Source organism: Theropithecus gelada, chromosome X (genome assembly GCF_003255815.1).
Source record: "Theropithecus gelada isolate Dixy chromosome X, Tgel_1.0, whole genome shotgun sequence".
In the NCBI taxonomy this organism is placed as follows: Eukaryota; Metazoa; Chordata; class Mammalia; order Primates; family Cercopithecidae; genus Theropithecus; species Theropithecus gelada.
The window spans coordinates 121,613,192-121,626,298 of NC_037689.1; the positions used below are offsets into that span (position 1 = coordinate 121,613,192).

General features: G+C 35.3%; 1 protein-coding gene across 5 annotated transcripts in view; it reads left to right on the forward strand.

Annotated features, from left to right (window-relative positions):
• Positions 1 to 13,107, forward strand: part of STAG2 (stromal antigen 2) — a 135,030-nt gene that overhangs the window by 94,642 nt on the left and 27,281 nt on the right. For all 5 annotated transcript variants that reach the window (XM_025372072.1, XM_025372074.1, XM_025372073.1 and 2 more), the window contains 9 exons: positions 105 to 208; positions 1,248 to 1,340; positions 1,794 to 1,883; positions 2,514 to 2,717; positions 4,517 to 4,587; positions 4,830 to 4,917; positions 5,011 to 5,091; positions 7,199 to 7,291; positions 9,752 to 9,926. In XM_025372072.1, the coding sequence (XP_025227857.1) occupies positions 105 to 208; positions 1,248 to 1,340; positions 1,794 to 1,883; positions 2,514 to 2,717; positions 4,517 to 4,587; positions 4,830 to 4,917; positions 5,011 to 5,091; positions 7,199 to 7,291; positions 9,752 to 9,926 (999 nt within the window). The remainder of the gene's footprint in view (positions 1 to 104; positions 209 to 1,247; positions 1,341 to 1,793; positions 1,884 to 2,513; positions 2,718 to 4,516; positions 4,588 to 4,829; positions 4,918 to 5,010; positions 5,092 to 7,198; positions 7,292 to 9,751; positions 9,927 to 13,107) is intronic.

Sequence of the window (13,107 nt, forward strand, 5' to 3'; positions counted from 1 at the left end):
TTCTGTTTACAGGCAGAAGAAACTGTTATGTAATAATTACAAGTGGCATATAGGGAGAAGAAATAGGCTCTTTTTGACTTTTTGACTTTTTTTTTGTTTTTTAGCACTAACAGATAGGCAAGAGAGTGCTCTGATTGAAATAATGCTTTGTACCATTAGACAAGCGGCTGAATGTCATCCTCCCGTGGGAAGAGGGACAGGAAAAAGGGTATGACAATCAATGTCTTTTCAATATTCTAAACTCCATTTCTCCTTTTTCAGAATCTTTTAAAAATTCCATTTTAGCCATGAAACAAAATTTTTTAAAATTTTGTTTTATTTTTCAGACAACCTTTGCTTATAAATGTCTTAGAGGTAAATTTTAAAGCATTAGCAATTTGAGAAATTTGAGTTCTCTATAAGATACTTTTTTAGTTAACTGCAGGAGATATGATTGACAGTCCCTGCCTTCATGACTGAATGTAGTGTACACCATTTGGAATGGTGCAGTTGTATGTTCTATTTATGGAGTTGCTTTCTTTTTCTTCTAAAATAAAATCAGAAATAAAAATCGAGATAATTTTTTATTAAAATAAGGAAATTTCTATTTCCTGGGATCATATTTTAGTGCATTTTTGTAAAGTTTATGTGAATTTGCATTTTATACCAACAATTCCACAGGCTTTCAAACTTTTGACTGTAAAGCATAAAAATTCTTTTTTATATTGTGATGTATTACACATGAATATATTTGTGTTTGTGCATAACTGAAACAAAATTTTATCAAAGACAAGGTGATGTTTTCTATATTTTCTATTTCTGTGTTTAAAAATTTCTGTTTCTTTTTGCTAATTGCTGATAGCAATTTAGTGTTTTGAATTTGTTACTTACGTGTCGTGTTCCACAGCCTAGAGTAAGCAGAAATGCTGGTCAATCCCAATATTTTATATATAAGCTCCTAAACTATATTTCCTATTTTTAACCGATTCTCCAACCATCTGAAGGTAGAGTTGATGAGTCTTACTGGATATTGATTTTCCCTCTAGGACTATGTAAAATTTTTTTTGTTATTTCAGGTAGCTTTATGTTTTTATAATGTGTAGTTTTCTCTTTCGTGTCACTTTTAGGGTTAATGTTTTATGGTGAAATTTTTGTGTCCATCTCTTGAAGTTTACTTTTAGTAATCATTTTGTATGTTTTAACTAAAACTTGAACACTTAACAGTGCTAATGGGCTTAATAAATATAGAAGTCTTTCTGTTACTTTAGGTGCTTACAGCAAAGGAGAAGAAGACACAGTTGGATGACAGGACAAAAATCACTGAGCTTTTTGCCGTGGCCCTTCCTCAGTTATTAGCAAAAGTAAGTTTGTGTCGATATCATAGTGTTATTAAGAAATCACAGTTTTTTTTTTCTAAATGCCTCACAGAATATTATAATGCTTATTGCTATATATATATATATATATATATTTTTTTTTTTTTTTTTTGAGATGGAGTCTTGCCCTGTTGCCCAGGCTGGAGTGCAGTGGCGCGATGTGGGCTCACTGCAAGCTCCACCTCCTGGGCTGACGCCATTCTCCTGCCTCAGCCTCCCCAGTAGCTGGGACTACAGGCATCTGCCACCACGTCCGGCTAATTTTTCTTTTTGGTATTTTTAGTAGAGGCGGGGTTTCACTGTGTTAGTCAGGATGGTCTCGATCTCCTGACCTCATGAGCCGCCCGCCTCGGCCTCCCAAAGTGCTAGAATTACAGGCATGAGCCGCCGCGCCCGGCCTTATAGTGATATTTTTAACATGATCTTTGTATTTCACAGTACTCTGTAGATGCAGAAAAGGTGACTAACTTGTTGCAGCTGCCTCAGTACTTTGATTTGGAAATATATACCACTGGACGATTAGAAAAGGTAAGATTATTTTGTGTAAAAAAAACCTTTAAGAAAAATTTTTTAGTTCATTTCATCATAGCATTTGTTTATATTTCTTAAAATGTGTTTTTGGGACATATTTTAAGAAAGGAAACCTATAGCTTAGGTCTTCTGTACTTTAGATTAGTTTGACTCACAGAATGGTGGTAATGATGCTTCCCTTTGCTTCATGCCCACAACTGTACCTTCATTCTTAGCTATTATGTGACTGTGTCACTGATCATTTATGGAGACTAGGGGTGGATAACTAGATAATAACAATTAGATGAGACTGGGCTCATTCAGGGTGGTATGGCCATAGACAATAGTAACAATTATAAGACAAAATCAACTAATATTTATTGAACACTTTTGCTGTGTTCTATGAATATATGTTAGTATTCTCACCACAGCCCTATGAGGTAGGTAATATCTCCCTTAAAGTTGAGGAATAAGTATGGATGGATCAGTGTATTTATTTATCATGATTAGAAAAGCACCTTAAAATGTACGCTCTGTGTCATAGAGTTACTGTATTTGACAATTTTTTCCATGGTGGTGTGGTGATGTAGTCACCTTATACCTATCACATATGCCTTAGTTTTGATGAAAAATATTATTATTTTGCAGCATTTGGATGCCTTATTGCGACAGATCCGGAATATTGTAGAGAAGCACACAGATACAGATGTTTTGGAAGCATGTTCTAAAACTTACCATGCACTCTGTAATGAAGAGTTCACAATCTTCAACAGGGTAGATATTTCAAGAAGTCAACTGATAGATGAATTGGCAGATAAATTTAACCGGCTTCTTGAAGATTTTCTGCAAGAGGTATATATTATAACTATTACAAGTATTTTGTCAGTTGAGCACCTCTACTCCAGTAAGCCAATTAGTCACCCAAGTGTTAGTCTTGGTGATAGTCCCTAGCAGTGTTTTGAAAAGATGTTCAGCCTTTTCATTCTATGACTCACCAGGCTGCTACTCCACCAAAATAAGAAAGTGTTAAGAATCTGTGACTCAGAGAAGATGAAAGCAAAACTAACATCTTTTTTGTTTTGAGAAATGGTCTGGACAGTTACCTGGTTAAACCAGGGCTGTTAAGGAATAGGGTGTTAATGGAACAGAAAAGGAGAGCTGGATTTAGACTAGATAGCCTAAAAAAGTGGAGTATTTCTAAGTGTTTTGGCAGTGTAGGTTAGGGAAGGACATTATGGTTTTTTTGTTTGTTTTTTTTTTTTGAGACGGAGTCTTGCTCTGTTGCCCAGGCCGCAGCACAGTGGTGCGATCTCAGCTCACTGTAGCCTCTGCTTCCCAGATTCAAGCGATTTTCCTGCCTCAGTCTTCCGAGTAGCTGGGACTATAGGCATGTGCCACCGTACCAGGCTAATTTTTGTATTTTTAGTAGAGATGGGGTTTCACCACGTTGGCCAGCCTGGTCTCGAATTTCTGACCTCAGGTGATCCACTCGCCTTGGCCTGGCTAAGTGCTGGGATTACAGGCATGAACCACCACACCCGGTCTGGGTTTTGATATTATAAAACTTTTTCAGTTTCCAGTGTTATTCTCTTGTATTTCCAAAGAGGCTTAGTGCATAGCACTTAAATACACTTGTATTTTTGTTGTGATTGTTATTTTTTCTGGAAATATTTACATTAAATTTTCTTGAATAAAATAAAAATTCATAATTGTCAAATTAATGCTGTTAGCCTTTTCCATATCACTTTTATCATTAATGTTGTAAAATCATATGGACTTTGTAATTTCTAGTTTTCTTGTTTTATTAGTTACTCATTTAACTTTTATTTGGTGTATATCGTTATTCTGGGCTTATTAAGTTTTACTAATTGGAGGTTTGTGCAAATATTTTGATGTACAATTACTACATTCTTAGTTAAAAATTTTAATAGCTCTACTCTTGGCTGAATATGATTTTGATTAGGACAAATTCATTTAAAATCAAGCAATGGTTTGTTAATTAAATTTAATTACTTTGTAGAAGAGTTATAGTTTAAAAGCAAGTGCTTTTTTGAGAGAACTAGAGTTCAACACAGTAGATTTAGTAGTGTGTAAACAATTTTATGTTTCCTGTAGTAAGACTGGTAAAATTTTTCAAAACTTAAGTTACCCTAAGTTGAAAATGAATGAAATTAATAAATATTGATATCCAAATAGGACCAGCATATCTAGTCATTATTCAGGGGGGTTTTTCCCTATTTATTTGTGATTAGTGTCATATGTCTTCATGATGATATACATTTAAGGTAGTTAGGTTTTGTCCTTTAGGTATTGTCTTTCTGATATTCTTGTCATTTAAGTATTTTATTGTCCTAGTGCATTTATTACTGTGAAAAAATAGATGCCTTTATAATTTTGTGTCAAGTTTACTTAGAAGAAAAAGAAGAATGTCATTTTCATTTTTTCTCTTAGTTATGATGTTTCTATGATAACAAACTTGTGTTGACTTATTACCCCAGCCATATTGCCTTAAATTTGGCCAGTTCTAGGTATTGAATGACAAAGTTCGTTTGTGGGTTTTGTTACGTTATTCTTTATTTTTCAGGGTGATAGTAACATTTTGATAGCCTAGGATTTTTCACTCTGATGGTTCTTAAGTATAATTTTCATAGGGTGAAGAACCTGATGAAGATGATGCATATCAGGTATTGTCAACATTGAAGAGGATTACTGCTTTTCATAAGTAAGTTGAATTTTGAAGTTCCTGTTTTCTTAAATCTGTAGAAATAAACTTGCATGTTTTGTGGGTTATAATGTTAATTTCTAAGCTAATTTGTTGTTGTTGTTGTTGTTGTGGGGGCATTTTAAAGTTTACTGCATTTACTGCATTCTGTTAATAGTCAAGTCCAGAACAACTGTCATTAGGTTTAGCTTTTTAATAAAGCTTATTTATTTATTTATTTATTTATTTATTTATTTTTACAGTGCCCATGACCTTTCAAAGTGGGATTTATTTGCTTGTAATTACAAACTCTTGAAAACTGGAATTGAAAATGGAGACATGCCTGAGCAGGTTTTTATTTATTTACTAGTTACACATTTAACTTTGAAAAGTGAAGTCTTATGACTTTTAAATTTTAACTGTATCCTTTGATTCTTTTTACAGATTGTTATTCACGCACTGCAGTGTACTCACTATGTAATCCTTTGGCAACTTGCTAAGATAACTGAAAGCAGCTCTACAAAGGTTTGTGGTGGTTCGATAGTGTTTTTGTTAGACTAAGTATCATTAACGGTTTTCAGCGAGATCAGTTATTTCAGTGAAATGTTGCTTGTTTCTAATGTACTGTTATTTATAGTTTGATGTATATTCAGTGGAGGACATCAGTATGGTTTGTTTCAAGGTATGATTTTTAATTAAACATTGTTGTTCACATTTGAAGGTTGCATAATCTGTGGTTTTCTGTATTCTCAAAGTTGATGACCAAGAGCCTTTGAAACAGATATAAGTATTAGATTACATAAATTGAAGATAATAAACCAGCTGCCCCTAGATCTTCTTATGCTCTGGTATTGTTTTGAGATAACCTTATTCATATTCAAGATCTCTCTAGTGATGTTCCAAATTCATGATCAATCATTTTCTGATTGAATATATAATGTGCTAGTGCCAGCTATTAGTACATATAGAGCTTTTAAAGCTTTACCCATAATGATAATCCTTAATGTGTTTAGTAATTGAACTAAACAGGACTGCCTTTTCCATTTGTAAATTGGAAGCTTAAACATTGTACTTGTAGTACTGGATATTGCCTTAAATATTGTTTGGGCTCATTTTTAGAAATATCACGCAATTTCTGAGAGTTCGGGAGTTAGGTGTTTGTAGGCATTTTCTTCAAAAAGTAATCCTCTTGATAATAAGTTTGTGTTGCCTAAACCCAGAGAATAATGTTAAATACTTAGAATTTCTCTGGGCTTTTAAGATGCTGTTTATATCTACAAATGGATTTTTCCTCTTGAAAAATCAATATAGTATTGTTAACATTATGTGCTTTTTTTTTTTCCTCCCTTTTCTTTTGAGGCAGAGTCTTGCTCTGTCATCGAGGCTGGAGTGTAGTGCAGTTTCGGCTCACTGCAACCTCCGACTTTCGGGTTCAAGCAATCCTTGTGCCTCAGCCTCCTAAGCTGCTGGGACTGCAGTCACGCACCTCCACGCCCACTAATTTCTGCATTTTTAGTAGACATGGGATTTCACCATGTTGACCAGGCTTACGAACTCCTGGCCTCAACTGATCTGCCCACTTTGGCTTTCCAAAGTGCTGGGATTACAAGCGTGAGCCACTGTGCCCTGCTCATTGTGTGCTTTTTATCAGTTAGGAAAAAGTTAATTTAACTAAATGTTAAGCTTGTAGTAGGAATGGTGACTATATTACCATATATAATTGCTCACCTATGTTGAAAGTTAAAAAATAAACTGGAAAAAAGGCAGTATTTTTAGTATAGGAAAGGAGTGAATATAAAATTATTTATGGTAAGCCAGGCACTGTGGCTCACGCCTGTACTCCCAGCACTTTGAGAGGCTGAGGAAGGCCACTCACTTGAGGTCAGGAGTTCAAGACCCGCCTGGCGAACATGGTGAAACCTTGTCTCTACTAAAAATACAAAAATTAGTCGGGCGTGGTGGTGTGCACCTGTAATCTCAGCTACTCAGGATGCTGAGGCAGGAGAATTATTGCCTGAACCTGGGAGGCAGAGGTTGCAGTGAGCCGAGATCATGTCACTGCACTTCAGCCTGGGCTATGAGCCGAGATCATGTCACTGCACTTCAGCCTGGGCTACAGAGTGAGCTTTATCTCAAAATAAATAAACAAACAAACAAACAAATTAATTAACTTAAATTAAAAGTTTGAGACATTTTAAAGTTTATAGTAACACCACAAAATGTTTTCCATTCTGAGTTTTTATAAAGTACAGCAGTATCCTTCTAACAAGAAATGGAAGATGCCATTTCTTTTTTATTATTTTCTTCCATTTATGGGTTGACCACCCTTGAAATGATGTGAGCACGGAGTGTAAATCTTTATTAGCATTCTGTGCTAGTGGCTAAAGCCTTAGGATATTATCTATTAGTGTACCTCATATTTTTAAGGCTGCACTTTGGTGAGATTTGTAAGACAAACCGTCTCTTTGTTTTCATTTCTAGTAAATTATAAAGAAGAAATTTAAATCAAATGCACAAGTAGAGTTAATAAAGCTATATATATGATAATGTTTTACATAATTGAAAACATTTTAAAGAAATGCTGAATTGTTTATACAATATTTTTTAAAAGTTAATGTTAAATTTTTTCAAGGAGGACTTGCTGCGTTTAAAGAAGCAAATGAGAGTATTTTGTCAGATATGTCAACATTACCTGACCAACGTGAATACTACTGTTAAGGAACAGGTTAGTAATTACTATAGATGGTAATCTTTTTGTAAGCAACTTTTATAAAATCTGAACTAATGTAGAAAGTTTAAATAATACTAAGACTGAGCAAAGCAGAAATATCTTGTATCTGCCTATGTATACTATACTAAAAAAATAGGTCAATATATTGGACTTGTGCATAATAAAATTGATTAATTTCATGTGGGGTTTATAATTGCATTATAGATTACCCTTATAGTTAATTTATGTTGTTGTTCCTTTATGACACATGGTAAACAGACTTCTTCATACAAATTATAGATGTATGAAATTAACAAAAAGTCATTCCTGAAAGCAACTAATATAACAAGTTTGCTCCAGGATAGAAAAGTCCACGAGGTTTTGTTCTCTGAGAATATCAAATGTTGGCATTCTCGTTCATCCTGATCTTTCTGTGGACCTTGTCTGAAATAAACATTTATAGTCACTCTTCCAAGTGTTAACCTTCCCAGCCCATATGCCTTCATGCTTCCATTACTTCCAACCTTTTCAGTTCTGGAAATAGACTGTTAACCTGGTTTGATCCTAGAACTAACGTCATGTTCAGTTCTAATTCTCTAATTGAGAGGATTAAGCTTCGTTGGAAACATGCTTTTCAAATGCTTTTATGGGAAGATGTTTTCACAAGCATTTCATAATAACTATTAATATGGTATAGTCAAAATGATTATGGTGATTTCAAGGTTTGCAACCATTTCATACAGCTTAACCTTTGTTTTTTCAGGTAGAATCCCAATAGTCAACCTGACTATGATTTTTGGACACTGTGATATGTTCAAATATACCAGCCCTTTTGTTTGGCACTTGTTTTTATTTAATTAAAAAATACCGAAGCTAATTTTAATAAAACATATTTGGATTTCTATAGTTTAAAATGTCCATTCAGTGCCCAGCTGTTAGTCTCTTTTTTTTGTATTTCCATCTCTCTCTTGTCCCTACCATACATATATGCTTGGTCACACATGAATTAGAAGGTATTCAATGGCCAAGATACAGTTACTGAATTTTGCTTTTTTTTCTTTTTTCCAGAAATATGAAGTATATAGCCATAACTGTTACATTGCTGAATTCTTTCCAATTTTATATGTGTTGTTTTGAACTATAGCAATAAAGGGTGTGGTACTTTAATTTTCATCTCTATAATTCAGATGAAAGGAACAAGATTTCTGATGGTAGTAAATTGAATTTAGATTTAAACTCTTGGAATAGGATTTTAATGACATGCACGGATCCAAACCTAATGCATGAAATATTACTTTATATTTGCATGGGACACCAAGTTATTCAGCATAATAATCCCTATTTTTACAGCATTAACACATAATCCTTGTGGGTTATCCTGTGTAACTGCCTATATAATCCCTTGCTCAGGCCATAGAGGTTAATTATTTAGTTATTAAACAGCTTGTGTGCCCAGTCTTCCCAACAGCTTCCCAGAATGTGTCCTGGTCAGCTCACTTGATTTGCCAGTTCAGCTAATTAGTAAATATCATCATACTTAATACTTTATATCCTTACTCTTTATGTTGCAAGTTTTTGTAAACTGAAATATGCTAATAGGTATAAATTACTACTATAGTAGTTAGGAGAAGAGACTGAAGGAAGGGGTAAAAACATAAAGAGAAAAAGTAAATATGGTTGGTTCCAAAATGGCAAAACTGTTAGTAAGATCTACTTTGTGCTCTGTATTATATTGTCTTTCCAGGAATGGGCTTCCTTTAAATGTATTTTCTGGTTTACTTTGTGACCCTAAATTTCTATTTTCATTACCCCTTCCCAACAAATAATTAACTAGTCTGTGACTCCATTTAAAACCCATGGCAGAGTTTTTATTAAGCTCCTTGAGATACAACTTCAGCCTTATGTTTATTATAATATGTTCAGGTTTACCTGATAAATAGTAAGCAGCCCCGTATCTGGTTATGTTTTCTCTACTTAATCAGTACACGTGTGAACAATGAGAGTACTTAGTAAGTACCACAGATTTTGTGATCTCTATTCTAATACTTACCTCTTTAATGTTTTTTCTTCTGTAGAATGAAGAATGGTACCAAGTTTATACATTATTTCATGTTTGAGAATGAATACCTTGGGGCATTGCAATATAGAGCAAAGTAGGGGATTTGGAGTTAGAAAACCTGAGTTTGAGTCCTGACCCTGCATGTTTTGGTAGTGTGTAACATATTGTACAAGTCACTTAATGTTGCTGAAAATTTAAAAAAAAAATTGTGAAATTTGCAGTTAGTAAAGCATTATGCAAATATATATACTTCTCAGCTTTAGAATCTTAGGAAAATACTAAACATTGATTTCTCTTAAGATTTTTAAATATAGAAAGTTGGATTCTGTTTCTGTGTTAAATATGTAAATTATTTGTGGCAGTTAGTGAGAAATCTTGGATTATAGCATGCTTTCCTCTTTTTTTTTTTTAAATAGGCCTTCACTATTCTGTGTGATATTTTGATGATCTTCAGCCATCAGATTATGTCAGGAGGGCGTGACATGTTAGAGCCGTTAGTTTACACCCCTGATTCTTCATTGCAGTCTGAGTTGCTCAGCTTTATTTTGGATCATGTCTTCATTGAACAGGATGATGATAATAATAGTGCAGGTAATTTTATTGCCATCTTTTTATTAAATCTATGTGTCCACCATAAAATCAAACTTAAGTAACAATGATGTACATTGGTGCACTAGAATGTATTTTATCCTTAAAAACGTGAAACACAGGTATATATTCCAGTGCACTAGAATATATTTTATCCTTAAAAACGTGAAACACAGGTATATATTCCAGCACATTTATGTTCATTTTTTGTACTATTGTGAAGAAAATGTGATGTTGCAGAGTATAGGCTCTCAAGTCAGATCTCTGCTTCTCACTAGCACTGAGCCTGTTTTCTAATTTCTAACTACCTCATAAAACTGTTAAAAATCGAGCCAAATGACTAGTACAGTGCCTGGACATATAGCAGGTACTCAATAAAATTTACTCCCTCTTGCCCTTATTTATTGGTAATACCAGTATGCAGATAATTTGGGAAGAATCAAGTATTTATGTTACTTTTTGTTGTGTACTTGTATACCATAGGTTTTTTTTTAAATTTTGGGAGTATTAATGTGATTTCTGAGTGTTAGAAAAATGTTTGAAACTGCTATGTAAAAGTCTGGGGCAGTATAGAATGTTCACAGGAAAAGAATCAAACCAGCCTCACCTAGTGTTAAGTTACTCTTCACACCCTAATTGTTTACACACCCTAATTGCCTACTTGAGCATGAGGTCATGGAAAAGAAGTGATATTTGGTGGCGTCATTCTGGGTTTGTTTTTAGTTTGAAGGTATATTTTTTGTTTATTTTTTAGAAACAGAGTCTCACTCTGTTGTCTAGCCTGGAGTACAGTAGCATTATGATAGCTCACTGCACGCTCAAACTCTGACCAAAGCAATCCTCCCATCTTAGCCTCCTGAGTAGCTAGGACTACAGGTGGTGTGCCACTGTGCTTGGCTAATTTTTTGTAGACATGGAGTCTTGATATGTTGCCCAGGCTGGTCTTGAACTCCTGGCCTCCAGTGATCCTCTTGCCTTGGCCTCCCAAAGTGTGAAGTTACACTTAAAGGAAAATACAACATCAACATGTGTATATCCATACTGATGTATCACTGCATATCAGGGTGTAAATAAACAGGTAATTCTGTATACGGCATGTAGCTTATTTTTAGCAATAGAGAGCTTTGTGCTCACATACTAAAAACTTACTCTGAACACAAATGAGAAACCCAGAGTTGCCCAAACAGTTGTCAGAATCCATGTAGTGAAGGTTATATACTTTGAGTTTTTCATCTGTTACTCTAAGCTATTGGCTTAGTTATGCTTTTATTCATAATATTGACATTTATTGGTCAGCAGGCAGTTTACTAGATGGTATGGATATGAAAAGATGAAACAAGGTATCATCCTTCAAGAATTAAATTCAGGTTGAAAAGAACCAAGTAATTATACTGCAATTTTTTTTTTTTTTTTTTTTTTTGAGGTGGAGTCTCGCTCTGCCACCCAGGCTGGAGTGCAGTGGCACAATCTTGGCTCACTGCAACCTCCGCCTCCCAGGTTCAAATGGCTTTCCTACCTTAGCCTCCCAAGTAGCTGGGAGGCTACTCGTGTCAACCACCACGCCCAGCTAATTTTTCTTTTTCTTTTTTTTTTGTTGTTCTTCTTTTTTTTTAAATTTATTGTTTTATGTTATGTTATGTTATTTTAGTAGAGACAGAGTTTCACCATGTTGGCCAGGCTGGTCTTGAACTCCTGACCTCAGGCGATCTGCCTGCCTCGGCCTCCCAAAGTACTGGGATTACAGGTGTGAGCCACTGTGCCTGGCCTATAGTGCAATTTTTGATAAGTAATGGAGACATGTACAAAGTGTTTTGGGCATGTAGAGTAAGTTCTCACTGATCTGCAGGTATTGAAGCATCTTTTGAGAAGCTAACATCTGAAATTAATCCAAAAAGTGAATAAGACTTTATAAAACGTCTTTTTTTTTTTTTTTTAAAACTTCTAAAACGTCTATGAGAAAGCACAATTGGATTCTAAAACCTGATACAAAATAAGTTTTGGTACATAACCCTTTTGTTAATTTGGGGCTGCCTTAGCTTCATTTAGTCCATGGGGAATTGAATTAGAGTACGCTTGCCAAAACTCTTGACCACCTAGGAGCTTCCTAGAATTACCCACAGCATCTTATCTCCTTGGACTTTGTGTGTGTGTGGTGGGGGGGGGGGGGGTCTCACTCTGTCACCCAGGTTGTGGTGTGGACTCCATATAGCTCATCGCAGCCTAAATCTCCCAGGTACAAATGATTCTCCCACCTCAGTCTCTGGAGTAGCTGGGACTCAAGCGTGTGCCACTCTGCCTGGCTAATTTATTTAATTTTTAGTAGAGACGAGGTCTTGCTCTGTAGCCCAGGGTGGTTTCCAACCCTGGGCTCAAGCAGTCCTCTCATCTTGGCTTCTCAACGTGCTGGGATTACAGATGTGAGCTACTGTACCTGGCACTATTTTCACTTTTAAAATGAAGTGCATTCTAGTCCAATGGAAGAGTAGAAAATATAACAGATTTTTACATAACCATTCTATCAGTCTTTGTCAAATTTAGCTGTATTTGTTTTAGGTTTTTTTAAAGAAATAAAAGCACAGTTACAAAAGAAGCCCTCATTTGTATTCCTCCCTTATCCCGTTATCCTCCCCTTTTCCCTAGAGATAACTGCTACCCCAAATTTGTTGTTTATTACACCTTTGCATTTCGGTTTTATTTTACTAAGAATTTGTATCTGTTAAAAATACATAGTTCATTTATTCTTGCTAACTTCCATGTAAATGATATTATGTTGAACCTTTTGCAATTTGCCTTTTGTCTTATTTTTAAAATATGAAATGAGATCTTGCTATATTGCCCAGGCTGGCCTCAACCTCCTGGCCTCAAACAGTACTGTTGCCTCAGCCTCCTCAGTATCTGAGATTATAGGCACACACCACTGCACCCAGTGCAATTTTCTTTTTTGAATTTACATTCCTGAGATAAAACAGTGTTGACCATCCTGGCTAACATGGTGAAACCCCGTCTCTACTAAAAATACAAAAAACTAGCCGGGCGTGGTGGCGGGCGCCTGTAGTCCCAGCTACTCGGAGGCTGAGGCAGGAGAATGGCGTGAACCTGGGAGGCGGAGCTTGCAGTGAGCCGAGACCGCGCCACTGCACTCCAGCCTGGGTGACACAGCGCGAGACCCCGTCTCAAAAAAAAA